This window comes from Vanellus vanellus, assembly GCF_965231255.1.
Source record: "Vanellus vanellus genome assembly, chromosome: 11".
In the NCBI taxonomy this organism is placed as follows: Eukaryota; Metazoa; Chordata; class Aves; order Charadriiformes; family Charadriidae; genus Vanellus; species Vanellus vanellus.
The window spans coordinates 10207886-10224017 of NC_138916.1; the positions used below are offsets into that span (position 1 = coordinate 10207886).

The 16132-nt window shown below is 36.0% G+C and overlaps 1 protein-coding gene across 2 annotated transcripts; it reads left to right on the plus strand.

Annotated features, from left to right (window-relative positions):
* The first annotated feature begins 7130 nt into the window (after positions 1–7130).
* DNAAF4 (dynein axonemal assembly factor 4) lies at positions 7131–15290 on the plus strand. Of its 2 annotated transcripts, XM_082488669.1 has the most exons (9): positions 7131–7323; positions 8741–8888; positions 9300–9433; positions 10460–10700; positions 11414–11559; positions 12217–12326; positions 12834–12987; positions 13984–14089; positions 14920–15290. In XM_082488669.1, exons 2-9 carry the CDS (start codon positions 8861–8863, stop codon positions 15027–15029), a joined length of 1029 nt encoding a protein of 342 aa, XP_082344795.1. In that variant the 5' UTR covers positions 7131–7323; positions 8741–8860; the 3' UTR covers positions 15030–15290. The 2 variants fall into 2 exon arrangements, with proteins under 2 accessions (XP_082344795.1, XP_082344796.1); XM_082488670.1 differs by lacking the exon at positions 7131–7323 and having other exon boundaries at positions 8596–8888.
* The last annotated feature ends 842 nt before the right edge of the window (positions 15291–16132 follow it).

The following is a 16132-nucleotide window of genomic DNA, read 5'->3' on the forward strand; positions in this document are numbered from 1 at the left end:
CTTCTCAGCAAATACTTACTTGCTGAAGAGTCTTGCTAGGTCTTGCAGGATTTGGATATAGTTAGAAAATATGATTACACTGGAAAAAGAACACATCAAGTTCATGAAGTCCAGTGCTTTAAATCTAGAGAATACCAAAACTAGGGTTGCATATGTAACCATAATTAATTTACCTTAAGCACATATATTACGAAACAGTCTCTGCATCTGTCATGGTTGTGCAATCACGCACCTCTCTTCTTATGCATTGATAGTTCTAGTCTGCTGCCTCAGTGCTGCCTGACAATTGTGAATGAACTAGTGCAGGGAAAGTCCTGCCCATCTTCTGGGACTTTCAGGTAGAGCCTGCTTGGTCATCCTGAGCTTGCACAGTCCACTTGGCATGAAGGAGGGTGCAAGGCAATAGAGTGTGCTCAGCACAGGCTCCGAATTGCAAGATAATTTGGCCAGCAAAGTCTTGAAACTGAATTCCCACTGCTGCCTCAGCCTGTCGTGCAGCGAGGGGGTGGGAAATCTAGGGTGGAGAGAAATACAGATTTCACATCGGGTATGTTTAGCTCACACCAGGAGCAAGTAGTCAGAAGGTTAGCTTCTTTGTTCAACTCGATATCCTACTGACAAGTATGAATGGCACTATAGCTTCATATGTGATGCTAAAAATTCTATTTTAATGTGGGTAATTTGATCTTATTCTTGATCTCAAAAATACTCCCTCCCCACCTTTTTTTTTTTTTTTTTTACATGTGGAAGGCTTCAAAACCTTGAACACTTCAGCCTTAGCGGTGTGATAAAGTTGCATATGCAGCTGACAATGAGTGTTTCTGTAGAGAGAAGTGTTGTTTTAACTTAACAAAAAGGTGGCACTGTAATAACAGACTCTGCTTGCAGTACTCACCTCTGTACTGGAAACTTAGTTTTTAAACAATCACCAATTATATCATGTGTCAGGCATACAGGTACTAGTCACATTCCTTAATGTGATAAATTGGTCAGGTCTGTGGTGATGAGTGATGTAGGAGCGTATGTAGATTACAGTCATCCTTATAAAGAGGTAGTTTTTATGGTAAGCTGTGCTAATGAGTGAAAAGTAAGGCCTGTTTGCTAGTTCAACAGTGTGTTTGATATTAAACGGTCTCTACTGTGGTACTTTACTGGAAGATGCTGTGCAGATCTACATAACTGTCCTTGTTTTATTTTAAAAGTGAAAAGTTTTATATACTCTTTTACTGGAGAAGTGGAGTATTGCCCTCCTTTTTTGTCTTGCCTCTCATCAGAGAAAAGGAAATAATGTCTAAAGTGTAAATGACACAATTCTTATCTTGAGGATTTCCTGTATGGAGATGTAAAGAAAGTGTAAGGCAGATCCAGGGCTTCTTTTTTCATCACTAATTGCTTTATTTAGCACAGAGACTAAACTTAGTCTTGTTTTTTTAGAGGTGTGATATTTAAAAACAAACAACAAAAAAAAACCAACCAAGCAACAACCTCTGTTAAAAGAGATTTATTCTGCAGTAGTTTTCCTAATGACTGACTGACTGTTACAATCTGCTTTTGGTATCTAAAGTAGAAATTAAACCAAACCTTGCTTAGATAGATTTGTTCCTCTGGGAATCAGTTTAATCTCTGCAACAGTGTGCACTGTGAAGGTAGAGGAGCTGGTTCAGATTTACAGCAATGTTAATGAAATAAAAAGTTTTGCTCAGTGAAAGTTCAACAAAAGCTCCAGTGATTATATTTTTACCCAAGCGTGCTGTACACAAAACCTTTCCCACTCCCACACCCCATTCCTGTTGTGAGAAGATGTTTGCGGAGTTTGTTCTCAAAGTCCAATTAATGTTTTAATCTTTTGGAGCGGATACTGTATTTAAAATAGCCATGAATTTCTTAATCTCTTCCTCAACCCTACGTGAAGTTAGGCAAGTGTCTTCTGTATTAGCTACCAAGACATTAGAATGTACGTATAGTGTTCTCACAAACTTAAAAACAACCGGAGTATAATTTTATGAGGCCTTAAATTGTGTATTTCTGAAACTTATTTTAACAATTTATTTCAGGTTTTCTAAACTGGGACTATGGGTGGGTTTGTAACCCAGTAAATTTTCTGTGCTCGTTAACCTACAAATTCAAGGTATTAACAAATGCCAATTATATCAAATAAAAACAAATTAACAACAAAACCAAACTTGTTATAACATGGATCATAGAGATATGACTGATTAGGATCTCCGAAAGTCATCTAGCGAATATGCTTGCCCTACTGATACGCTCTTGGCATACCTGGACTCTTTATCTAGAGAGAGGGTTATACTTTGTTTTTCTCTGCATGTATTGACTAGTAGTAGTTCAAGTATGCACAGGGAAAACAACAATCATGTTTTGCTAGTAAGGTACTAGGAAAATGTCAGCTGGTTAGAATTAGAATTAGAAATTAGTTATAGAAGGGTGGGTGGGAGGGAGGGTTGATTAGAATAGGTGAGTTTTTTTGTAATACTCTACATGAAACAATTTGTATTGAACTATCATGTGCTTCTTTCACTACTAGTGATTTAGACTGTACTGGTGCTGCACACCAAACATATCACAAAGATTTTGTAAATGTTACAAACCTTAACATTTTTATGTCCTTTTTAAATAGCTCCTTGTCATGGTCAGAAATACAGCCCATATTACCTGTCTTTTTTTTTTTTTTTTTTCCACTAGGCTAAAATAAGTAGGCATAAACTGGATTGAACTGCCCTTAATACTTAGGGTTTTGTTTTGTTTTTTGTTTTTTCCAGAGACCAGTTTTAAATGAGAAAATACGCAATTTGTTCTTTAAAGTACTTGTTTCATTGGTGTCAGTAAGTGACAGTGCTGCAAACAGTCTAGAGGGTAGGTATCAAAAAATCTTGTTTCTGGATGTTTTGCTGATCCCTTCTACAACTCGAGACAAGCAGGATAACTGTTTGTGCTTCCATCTTGTCTTTTAGAAGATCAGACTAATGCTTACTTCCTGAGGATGTTTAGAGGCCTAGTTATTATTTGAGATCTTTGGATGAAATAGAGTAGAGAAAAGTAACAAAGTTTGCTCTGTTTAAAGCAAAAATATAACTTTGGGGGCTGCTCAAAGGAGAATATGCTTTATGACCTGAAGTTTTTCATCTAAGAACCAGTTTTGTAATCACATTTTTCAGGCTTAACTTCGAGCATGTCAGAATTAATGAAGTCAGCGGAACTGCATGCACACAGTCAAGAAAGTTTCCAAGTGTTTGCAGTTCGGGGCCTATGATATTTGCAAGTGAAATGCTTTTTATGGTTTGAGATTTTTACAAAATCAATGGTGTTCAAATGTAGCACCTTTTTAACATTTGTCTTTATTCCAACTTAATACAATAACACATCTGCATTAAATATATCCCTTTCATCTTATAAATAAACATTGCTTGGCAGTAAAAGTATCGGTGTAACATTTTTAAAAAAGGAAGTCATGCTTCTTATCATGTTGTATGTGACTTAAATGACTGTTTCATATTAAAACTAATCTTTCCTTATGTACTGCTTAAATATACCTGTTTTGGGATATCAGTTCAGTACTTTTTATACAATCTTGAATGTGTTCCACATTGGTGACATGTATTTTTGCAACAACTTTTTTGTTTCGATTTTAAATTATAGCATGTCTGAAGTAATACATGCATTAGTGCTGTGGTGTGTGGCAAAGTTAATGTATGTAATTCAAATTGGAAAAAAGTTTCCAGACTTTGTCCAACATTAACCCTGTGGCCAGGGATGAAATTACTATGTAATACAAATTATTTCCTATCACCATGTGTTTTAAGCTACTCTATGAAGTATGTGAAACATTATTGTTTATGGATTGGTAGCTGGCGTGGTATCTTGCATAGAATGAGGTATGATAGATGGTAGCAATTAATGGTAATTAAAACTGATTACCTTTCAGAACACGCAGCGCTTATGTGCATTGTCATCTTGTTGCCATAACTGTTAGTATGAATTTCTTAATCTTATCCACCGACAAATGGGTGAACATTTGGTAATAAGCTCATGGGTGTGAAAATTCTATTCTAACACTTTACTTGGTTTACACAACATAATTTTTTTTATCTATTGGATGTGATTAGATATATGCAGGGGGATGTAGAACTGGATGTATTTTAAAGTTATTCTGCAATTCCTGAGTTTTCTGTGAAACTTTCTATATTAGAATAGACTTTTCCTTAAAATTGGAAAATTAAGTGTACTTAGCAGAACTCTTAAGGCAATATAGCTATCCTACACTACATCTTGAGTTAAGCACATTCACGTCTTTGTATGGAACTCTCTTGATTTCTTGTTGGCTTATGCTTTATATGGAAATAAAGGGTCCCTTTAGTGTCCTAGTGTTCTGTGTCATCAGTTCTGAGGTAATTAATTCTGAATGGTGTTCAGGCCCTTAGAGGAGCTGCCTATAGCTTAAAGTAGTAAATGTTGCCCTTAGTTTCCTGGTTCAGAAATGGCTTATTCCAACATCATAGGAAATACCTATTTTTGTATTCTTTGTCATACATGATTGATTTTCCTTTCAGAGTTCAAACAAACTGTTTCAAAATAATTTTTGATCCAACCTCACCTTTTTACTCAAAGGTTTGTGCATTGTATCGCTTAATTGGAGGCAGTTTGGGATTGGAGTGAGGAGAGATGTTGTGTCTATTCTTAGACACTTGTCTTCTAAAGGATGGTCTAAATCTGAACTTCCATATCACTTGAGGAGGGCAAGCTTTTAATATATATCTTCTTTTTTTTTTTTCCTTTCTTGATAGTTTTTCCTGAAATGTGAAATAATATGGAGTTGTTGAGGGATTTTTACTTAAAAGACAGTCTCTCCTCCAAGCTTTTGTATAAGGTCTTTAGAGCAGACACTGTGTTCTTTAGGGCCTTCTGACTTGGAATTTTTTTGTCCACATTCTCTTTTCAGTGTTAAAGATGAGTTGAAAAAGGCAAGTTACCAATCTACTGCCATCCAAACAATGCAAAATATAAGCTGATTAAGGTTGTTGACATTTAATTTTTTTGTTAATAATTATGTGATATTTTACCTTTTAGAAGAACATATATCAGAATCTGATTCAAGCGTTCTTGGAAAATGTATATGGTAGATTTTGTCCAGCACTGTATGTAACTTTGTTGCTTTCTGTTGTCTGGTTTCAGTTTCTTTTAAAATAAAGATAATTTTTGCGGGGAAGTTGCTTGTTGATTTTATGAAGATGATGTAATGCCTAGATTAAGTCTTCTAATGTTTTGGCTGTGAGAATGCATTTGGATTAGGCATAATCCTGCAAGAAACAGTATGAGGTCATATTGATCAGAAAGGACAGCTCCTGCCTCTCTTGGAAAGGTCTGCTGTTCTGTGGAGGCATTAATCTGAAGTAACTTCAAAGCAGATCAGAAGCGGTCTTGCACCATGAGCTGCGTTTCTTTCTTACAGGGTGGGAGGGAAGGCTCAGGCATCACTTGGCTGAAGAGATTTTTTTAGAGCTTTCTGCACTTGGGAAGAGATTCTGCAAAGAATTATTTATTCTAATTTATAAAATTATTACTAAGCTATTCCTCTTTGTGGAAATGCCAGAACTAACACATACCAAATCAGTACCTTACCAATAATTTTTAAAAGCAACCTATATGGGTGGTCCCAAGCTATACATGCAAAACAGTTAGTTGGCATAAATAGCATCTCATAAAATGTTCCTGCTCTTGGAGAATATGGAGGGACGAAAGAAATGAGAGAGAACTAGGAAGGATTGGAGGAAAAAAAAAAAAAGGTTATTTATTAAACTGAAGATAAGAAAATGTAAACTATTTAAAGGATTTTCTCCCCCATATATTAAAGCCTCTGAGGCCATTAAAAGCGAAATAACCCTTGGAAGAGATGTGTGTATATATTGGCAACTGGAAGGTCCAGGGTATTAGTAATATTATTAAGATTTGACTGGAATACAAATCTCCATCCTTCATAGCACAGGAGATGGGAATTTAAGAATAAAGTCTTCCAGGGAAAATTTTATCTCCTTTTACCACAAAGTTTCTTGCTCGTTTGACTGATAAGTTAGTGCCAACAGAAGAAAGATCCTGGATGGACCTCTCTTTTGGTTTAGTTTGCAAAAGTGTTGTAGCAAGAGCTCAGTCATTTGTCCAAGTAAGCTAGTAATGTGGAATATGTATAACAGAGGGTGTTTCTGCAGGTACACATCAATACAAGATTTTTAAGGTTGATCCAAGACCTCAGTCCCTTTTGTGTCTTTTAGCAGCTAAATCTGCTACCTTGACTTAGAAATGTGTTAGTGACACTTACTGTGTCTGCTACGAGTGAAATACAGAGCTTTGCACTGAAGATCTTTAAGTAAATAGACTTTTTTTGTTAATGTATTGGAGCTATTTTGTGTAACTTGAGGACACCAAATACAGGTAACCATGACTATGTCTTGTCTTGTAAAGTGTGGATATGTACTGTGTCCTTTCTGGCAGGAATAAACAATAAGCTGCTTCATTTCAGTATATTCACTATGATTAAACTAAAAATGACACCTGGATGACTAAGGCAGAAGACCAGCACTCAACAAATCTAGGACTTTTATTGTCTGTGAATGAACTCTCCAAAACTGAAGGATGCGTTCCGGATGACTACGGCTGCATTCTGGAGTGGTAGGAGATTTTGAGTTACTATTACATTATAATCATTCTAGTCTGTGCTGCTATTGGAACACCCCGAATTTAAAACGAAACAAAACACTATCCTCCTCCAACCCCCAACTTTTCCATTACTTTATCTAGGAAGCAGGCAAATAGGATTTTGACTACTGTGTGCAGTCTTGGCCTCTCCATTTTCAATATAGTAGAACTGGGAAAGCTTTAGAGGTCAGCAAGGAAGAGAAAGCTATGTAAAAGAAATGTAAGTGAGCCAAGAGTCCTTCTAGGAAAAACGAACATCTCTCAGAGCGGAGAAAGGTCTACAAAAAACTGAATGGCACAGAAGGGATGTTTAGAACTTCCTTGTTTCATCCTTGTCTGCACTTGCCTGAAGTTTGTCTTGCAATGGAGACAACTAAGAGATATTAAAGAAAGGTAACAAGAGACAGGTTTATGACAAACGGGAGGAGTTTTGTTCTCACAGGGAGAATCTTTCCTCGGCTTTTATTTACTTACTTATTTTCTCTTACAGTTTCTTAGACTGATAGCAGACTATTTATGGAAATGTGGTTTAAGTCTACATTCAGAGCTATGAACCGCAGAAGTCTTACCTTCTGCAGCTGACAGCAAGGCTCCCTATGCCACGGTGCAGATCTTACTGTAAGTCTGAAAATATGTATTGTGCAAGGTTTCAAAAAAAAAAAAAAAGATAATAGAACATAGAACATTAAATCTTCAATGATGCATCAGAAATCTTAGCTAATGCGTGCAATGTTAAACTCGGTTTTCCTTCATCATATTTTAAAAGAAAGGAGAGGGGGGAGACCAGACCTTTTGGTTCTGGATGTTTTTCAACTAGTTCCAAGCAATTGTATGCTTTTGTGGTACTTAAGCATGCCTGGATGTTTATCCAGATGCGTCTGACTCGCCTTTGAAGCTCCCCAGCAGCTGCTGCTTTCCACATACTAGACTTTATTTTGGCAGATAAGAGAGTTACTGTGTTTTTGAGGGAAGCTGAGCAACAATTGCACATCGCCTCCCGAGGTGCGGGCACAGCCAGCAGAGCCGGCGATCCTGTGAGGCGATCGGCGTTTGCGGGGAGACCTGCAGGGGTCACTGCATTGCTAAATCCGCCCTCAGCTTTTAACAGGTTTTTCCCAGACATTCTCAAACAGCAGTTTGTCTCTGTATGAAAATGTATTTGGATAATAAGAGCCGCATTCCCCCCTGCTCTGCTTAGGTGCGAGTGACGAAAACCACCCCACAGGCGTCTGCCAGCACTTCCGGGGGCAGCGCGGAGAGCCCCGGAAGTGCTTTGGAGAGCCCCGGAAGCTCTCCTGCCCTAGCAACGGCGGCGGCGCGCCCGTAGCGACAGGCGCCGCCATGCCGGTGTGGCTGCGGGAGCACCGCTGGCGACAGACCGACTCCGCCGTGTACCTCTCGCTGCCCGTGCGCGGCCTTCGGGTCACCCCCGCCAGCATCTTCTGCACCGACCGGTACCTGAAGGTGGGGCGGCCGCGCGCCTCAGGGGCTGCTGCTCTGCCGTGTCGCTGCCTTGGGATGTGTTGGGCCCGTGGGCCTGTGGTGTCGTTGGTTTATAGCTGTGTTCAAAAGCGCAGCCTTAATACTCCATAGCAGCAGCCGCTGTCAAGTTTGTAATCTTTTATAACGTTTAATCTATAACCTCCCTTTGTATGCTGCAGCCTGTTAAATACCTGCCCCACCAGAGATAACAGCTTTACCGCTCTTCATTCTTCTTGGTACCAGTGCTCTTGCTACTCAATAGGTGCCAGCTGCCTTTTGCTCATAAATGGCCCGAATTTTAAACAGCAGCTTATATTATGAATAATAATTCTAAGTTTGAGATCCACAGCTTCTGTTGCAGTGCTGAAGAACCCACTTTTTCATTCTCTTTTATCAGTCTCATAAAATATTTAGCCTCCATACTGCCTGCCAAGCAAATTAGTTTTGTCAATAGCGTGTCTTTCTTGAGGTTTACTGTATGCTTGTACAAACTATTTTGAATAGGTAAGACAATTAAAAATTGTAAATATTAGTACACATTATATTTTTATAGGTAAGCATCCCTCCCTTTTTATTTGAAGCCGTTCTGTATGCTCCTATTGATGACACAAATAGCACAGCAAAGATTGGAAATGGAATCATTTTCTTCACTTTGTATAAAAAAGAGGCAGCCATGTGGGATTCCCTAACTCTAGCAAATGGTAAGTTCTCTACTATGAAAAGTAGGTTGCATGTCAGAAACACAAACTGTGCCAAAACTTTACAAACTATAAGTGATGTGAAACTTATGCAGCTAGATGTCTGATTAAGTTAAACCTTGTTGTTCATTGTTAAAAACAGAAAGTATATGAAAATAGACAAAAGAGCATCTACTGGCTCTATTGCAAACAACACAAACCAATGTCTCTTGTAAAGCTTACGTTTTGTGTGTAAACAAATCTTAGTTTTTTCTTTTTTAGAGATAGGCTTGATAGAGACTGCTTTGTGAAATTTGAACCATGTTGTGTTTTCCCAGACAAAGTAGCAAAAGGAATCCTGTTTTTATGAATATGGTACATAAAAGTAGAACTTCACGCCTAAATTACTAAAATAGTTTTTATTTGTTTTTTAAGCTAACAAGGAGAAACTGCAGTATCTAAGGGAGAATGCTGTTCTAAAAGCCCATGAAAAGGCAAAAGAGGAGACAGAAGCAAAAAAAGTTACAAAACAGGAACACAAAAAATATGCTTTAGAGGCCACAATGAAGGTAAACTTAGAAGGAACTCTGTAAGACATATACATGTAAACAGTTACCAACTAATCTGGCAGCTGCTTGTTTAAATGTACCTTAAAAAATATGAAAAGTACTCATTTTTATTACAGTGGTGGTGAACCATGTTATTTCTTTGTAGTTAAAGCACATCTATTACCAAATATAAAATTATACAGAAAAAATATTTAGAAGTTGCCATTTTCCATTAGTAATACTAAAATAATGAAAATAATTGGTGAGGACCTGAGATTTTTGTCAACTGAAAGAAAGGAGACTACAGTAATGTGACAAAACCATAATCGTTTGTGGCCTTTGTTCAGTGCAAGTGTTTAGTCATTTGGCACTGTCAAAAATACTGATTTAAAAAAAATATTTTATTTATTCATTGTTATATTTTATATCAGACTTGCTGTTCATTGTCTTTTGCGTGTATGTATCTTTGTTGTTCTGCATTTTATGTGTATTTTGAGATAAATTCTTTTTCTCAAAACTTTTATGTATATAAGAGTCCAGTCACTTCATCTGTGTTTAAATGGATTTTTAAAAGTATGCAATGTAATTTTAAGATTACATATGCAATTTGGACCAAAATGAGCTGCAGTTAGTGGCTTTTTTAGTAGCAATGTTGTACCTATTCTGCCTATGTAATAATCTGAAAAAGGAGAAATAAGAAATAGTGTATTAAAATGAAGCCATATGTTTTACATTTATGTATATTCTGGAGTTCTGCATTGGAATATGGCGTTTTCATTGTTTACAAGTAAAACTCATTTCTGAATGTTTCTGGATCATACCTTAGTAGTGGTAGTAAAATAGTGAAAAGATGCGATTTTTCAAAGCTAAGCAGAAATCTTTAGTCTCTCAGTCATTTTTAAGCATCTTTCATAACTCTGCTTGTACGATCACATTAATGATGACACTATGCTTGGGATATGAAACTGGGAAAATAATGATAACCTTTAGTTAGACATTTTACTATTATCAGAAGTTACATATCTCATAGTTTTATCATTCAAACAGCTAGAAGAAGCAGAAAGAAAAAGAATTGAAGATTTGAAAGAAAAGGAGCGGCAGAAGGTCACTAAGGAATTGGAGTTATGGAAAAAACAGCAAGAAGATGCTGAGAAACAAAAAAGGGTACAAAAAGGAGGGGAACTACATCAAGAAGTGGATCAATTAAAGGAGCGGAAAAAAGAAAAAATGAACACCACTAGGGTTCCTAATGAAGGAACTTCCAAGACCAGACTCAAAGCTATTAAAGGTTGTATTATTGGAGTGTATTTTATCATTCTTTAAAGTGTGGCTATAACTTTATTCCTGGATATTTGAAATCATCATTTATCTTTGTCTCTATCATACTGAACTGATTCTTTTAGTTTGCAGTTGTTTTAGAGTCTGTATTTTCAGGCAATTTATTGAGCTAAAGCATGTGGGTTCTTAGCTCTTGTTTAAGTCTTTGGAAATACAAGGGCAGATTTTGTTCTAAGCTTCAGAAAAGTAAAACAGAAAGCGTTTCTGACAGAGTAATGCAGACTTTGAGGGTGGAGTTCATGTTACCCTAAGTTATCTAACTGCTGGTTTTCACAGAAATACACAATCTCTTTTTGGCTCTCTATCCCATGTCTTGGTCCCCAGAGAGCCAATTCAGGGAACTAAAACAACAGAACATTTTTGTTTTACTTGTTTGTTTTGGTAAGTTTAGTTTTAGCTCTTGTGGTTGCCCTGTCAGAGAATCATGTAAGTGACAGAGATAGTGTTTAAGAGAAGTTTAAGTTCATTTTTGACAGACAACATAGCCAGTAAATAGAAGGCATGATACAGCCAGAACAGAACTTTTTTGAACCTTCCCTTCTCAGGCTGTTACAGGTTTAGTTCGAATGTGCAGAATTTCTAAATTTGATGTACTTTGGTAGAAAACCAGAAAAATCCCTTTTGCTTCGTTTTTCATTTCCAGTACTACAATTCTCTTCATAGGTCATGGTTCCTATAGTATGTTTTCAGAAAATTTAAAGGAAGAACAGCTACCAGCCCCTCGATCTGCTGCTACAATTAAAATCAACTTTACGGCACGTGTTTTTCCTACAGCTCTGCGAGAATCTCGCGTTGCAGAAGAGGAGGAGGTAAGGATTGCTCTGTATTTGAGTATGATGCTTCTACTTGTCTTCCAAGGTGGTGAATTTCTTACCGTTTATCCAGTCAGTTAACAAAAATATTACCTGTGCCAAGAAATTATACCTGTGCAATATTCTTATCTTCTAAGGAAGACAGTCTTATTTAAATTAAGATTTAAAGAAAGTCTTTTAGATAAAGATTATTTTCACCAAGCATGTGATTGTGCAGATTAGTAAATAGCACATACCTTTTTTGGGGAGGGAAAAAAAATGGCAGCAATACTAATAGAATTCCTTGAAGTACAAAATTTGAATTGTCTTTACTCTCTTATTTAAGATGCTTTAAGTTCTGCCTTCTTAAAAAAAAGCTCACAGTTAGCTTGTTAGAGCTCTATTGAATGAACACAAAGCGTAATTTTGGCATTTCCAAAACAAACATGCAAACAAAAATGTATTAGAGATGCAATAACCTTACTTTTCACATAGTCATAAAATATTTGGGGAAACCTGGAAGTTTTTCATATCTGACATTATTAAATATTTCTGTCCAAAATATGTGGCAAATAGAATTACTTTGATAGGAATGAGTGAAGAAATGAAAGCAAAATCCTTTTTTTGATCTGAGTTTTCCTTCAGAAATTATCCTTGCACGATGTATATTTACAGTGGTTACATAAACAAGCAGAAGCTCGAAGAACCATAAGTGCTGATTTGTCTGCGCTGGAAGATTTAAAAGAAGAGGAAAAGAATCCAGAATGGTTAAAGGACAAAGGAAAGTAAGTTAGATTCCGTTTGAAGATGTATTTAAAATGAAGTATTAGTTATATAGTGTGTGTCTCTTGGTTAGGTTTGATATTTTCTATTTATCCTAGACACAGACAGATTTCCTTTCATTCGTACTTTTTATTGAGAGGTTAAACATCTGTCTAAAACAAACTCTAGGAATTTGATAGAAATGTTGGAATGTTTATATAGCTGTGTTATACAGAAAGGATTAAGGGATCATAATCAGATATGTTGCTTTCAACATTAGTTCTGTGTCTGCATAGATGTGTCCACGTCTTACTGTTCTTCATTGCTTTTAAGCAGTGACTATCTTTGTCAAGTTGTGTGTTTATATGCTTTGTTGTCAGTACCAGGTTTGACTCAGCTATGTTGTTCTCAGGAAAGGCCATTTCCAAGGAAAAGCTGCTAAAATTTCAAATTTTTGAAAATTAATTGTTAACAATAAGTAGTTATTTTGTTATGCATCACCTTGTTTCACTTTTTTGTTTTATATTTAGCAAAATGTTTGCAACAGGAAACTATCTTGCAGCTGTAAATGCATATAACCTCGCAGTGCAGCTAAACAATAAGCTTCCCCTACTGTATCTGAATCGTGCTGCTTGCCACCTTAAACTGAGAAATTTACATAAAGCTATTGAAGATTCGTCTAAGGTATAAATATATAGGTTCTCAGACTCATACATGATTGTGATTTATTACTGTGATGCTTCTGTTTCATGCAGATCTGTTAATACTTATGAATGTGATTCAAAATTGTTAAATTCAGAATTGATATAATGAAGCCATGGTGAAATATTAAAACTTGATAGTGATTGATCAATGAACTTTCAGAAATTTAACAGAAAACAGCAACAAAAAAAAAGCCAAACCATGCTTCCACACATTTAGGCTGAATGGCTGTATGTTGACTCAGGACGTGTTTCTTTACAGGTAAAATATTGTAGCAATATATAGACCTGGAAAAAAAGACAACTTTGAGCAGGAAATAAAAGAAAATATAGACAGATACCTTTTGTATTACATTGCGGTGTTCTTCATTTGGTTGGAAGAAAAAAAAAAAGGTGGTGGTGAAGATACCTTAAAAAAAACCCAAACAAAAAACCCCAAACTACAAACCAGGCATTTTTAAAGAAGGGCTGTATCAACTCGATATTTTAGTAGCCATTATTTGTGCCATGAGAGAGGAATGATCTCAAATGGCACCTGAATAATTTGGAGAAAGTTGTCCCAGAATTACTGTTTTTTGAACTAAGTGCTTAAGGCTTGAAACTTCTTTTTTTTTAATAACTACTGCTGTGACACATGTGCTTCTTTAGGGCTGTTTTGTTGTTGTTGCATGGTATGTAATATCATGTATGAAAATAGAATACATTATTTGGCTGTAATAAACATTTAACACATTATTTGTCAGCTTTTAGACATGGCAATGAAACTGTATTTAGCAAACTGTGGGGTGACAGATACAAATCTTAATGACTAGAATCACAAGCCATATAGTTAAATTTGAATAGTTATTTTCTATTTCTATTTGAATTATGTTACTGTGTAATAATAGTAATTAGGTGAGAAAAGTGTGTAAATAAGAAAAAAACCTCAAAATTATGGAAAATCTACCTCTAAATATTTTGAGTATTTTCACTTGTAAAGGCACTAGAACTGCTGACACCACCTGTTCCTGATAATAAGAATGCTCGAATAAAAGCATATGTGAGACGTGGGACAGCGTTTTGTCAGCTGGAATTATATACTGAAGGTGAGACCTTGATTTTGTGAAAACATGCACATGGATTTATAGTGACATGCAAGTAATTCTGTTCAGCTCAATGAGATGGCTCACACCTTTATTTTTTCAGGAGAGATGTTAAAGGAAGCCTATACAATCTATGTTTCTTTTTGTTATGAACCTTTGTGCCACATTCCTCTATTTTTTTTTAAATTACTGGCTAATTGCAATTCCACTTGAAAAATCTTTATGTTTTAAGAAAATTGATTGTACTCCTAATTTAAGGAGTACAAATTAGTTTTTCCATTGAGGAAAAGGCTTTTGTGAGTTGTGTATCCTCTGTTTGGTCTATGGGGTAGTCAGTCTTTCTGTGCATAATGGCCAGCTAGTGACCATATCAGCTTGGTGGCCGTGGAAGGTATTAGTGAGGAACTAATGAGGGGTCAGAGATGAGGTATTTGCATTGGGAAGCATTCAAATATAGGATGCGAACTGATAAGAAACCAGGTTGCGCTAGTTTTGCTGTTTGTGAAGCAATGTTTTATTGGTTTTGAGATTATATTTACAGTATTTACAACTATAGAACAAATTAACTTAAAATAATGTGACATATTTCTAAAATATTTGCCTGTGAAGTGCTTAGTATCATATCTTTGTAAAATGATGTGTTAAACCTGTATTGATGAGCAAAATGTTTCATCGAGTATGTGTGATTTGTGTGAAAATTCAATCTTGCTCAGTAGCAAAACTCAAGATCAATACTTTATGCATATGACTAGGGAACGGTTATTTCCAGGTAGTGGCTAAAAAGGATGCTCTTGCATTATTGATTGACGTTTTTATTGATGTATCTATATTAGGTCTTCAGGATTATGAAGCAGCTCTCAAGATTGATCCTAAAAATAAAACTATAGAAAAAGATGCTGAGAAGATTCGACACCTAATTCAAGGAACAATGGAAGATTCTTAATTAAAAAAAAACAAAAACACAACAGGAGTGACTTTTGAGGGCATCAGAAGAAATCCTAGTTCTCATCAATATGTTGTTAACTGGACATTTTTCTGTTTCACTCAGAACACCTACAGAATTGGTAAAAGGTTGCACATATGAATTACTATTTTTGGAAACCATAGTATTCTAACAAATAAGATTAGATGTATTTTATATCATTTTGATACAAAGTTGTCACATTGTGGCTTTCTGCGGAGTATTGGTGGGCCGAATATTAAAACATGCTTTTGGTACTTGATGTAAAGTTACTCATAACTAAATGAAGTATCTGTCTGGAAATATCTACTGAATATAAACAATGGGATTTCAGACAACTTCAGTATCTCCGTGTAGTAAACACCTGTTAACTTCTTATCTTTCTGTTCTCCACCAAAGCTGAAACAGGTATGAGTTATATGGTTATATGCTTTCCTCTTTTCTTGTTGTTCGCAGTGTTTGGCACATCTGAAACTAAGACAGTGAATTTAGATACTCTAATTCAGACATCTAATTTGGAATTCCTTCACCTGGAAGCGTAGAGGTAGATTTTATGTAGTGCAGAACATTCTTTTTAACGTTAAGTAATGTACATCGAATGCTGTCAGGCTATTTTGAGACATTTGTTTGGGTTGCCCTAACAAGGTAATTGGAAAAATTACAAACATGTAGTGTTGTGTGTAGTGGTAAATTAATCCTGTGATAAATTGTCCTCTCAATTAACATGACTCACTTCTTCCATCCTACTACAATTAGTAATCTTACAGTGTACCTGTAAAACATATTCTAAATCAAAAACATTGTTATTTATATGAGCATATATGTTTTTCCTGAGCTAGTATTTTGGTTCATACTGTTTTGACATTGGCCAGTATCTCAGGGGTACTTGTGTGATTAAAGATTCTCAAAAAAGGGACCATCCTGGTAAGGTTACAAGCAGTGTAAAATGACATGAAGTACCACACTGCTTTGAAGTCCTGCACCTATTGTTTTGGGTAGTGGAAGAATGTAATATAGAATTGCATTTTTTATATATATATATGTTAGCATTTGTATTACAGTGACAACCTGAAACACTGGACTTG

What these genes read in the sequence shown, in the direction of transcription:
- DNAAF4 (XM_082488669.1), top strand. Translation starts at nt 8,861, where the DNA reads ATGTGGGATTCCCTAACTCTAGCAAATG. An exon ending in TTCCCTAACTCTAGCAAATG is followed by an intron (nt 8,889 to 9,299) that starts GTAAGTTCTCTA and finishes TTGTTTTTTAAG; the next exon opens with CTAACAAGGAGAAACTGCAG. An exon ending in CAGACTCAAAGCTATTAAAG is followed by an intron (nt 10,701 to 11,413) that starts GTTGTATTATTG and finishes TTCTCTTCATAG; the next exon opens with GTCATGGTTCCTATAGTATG.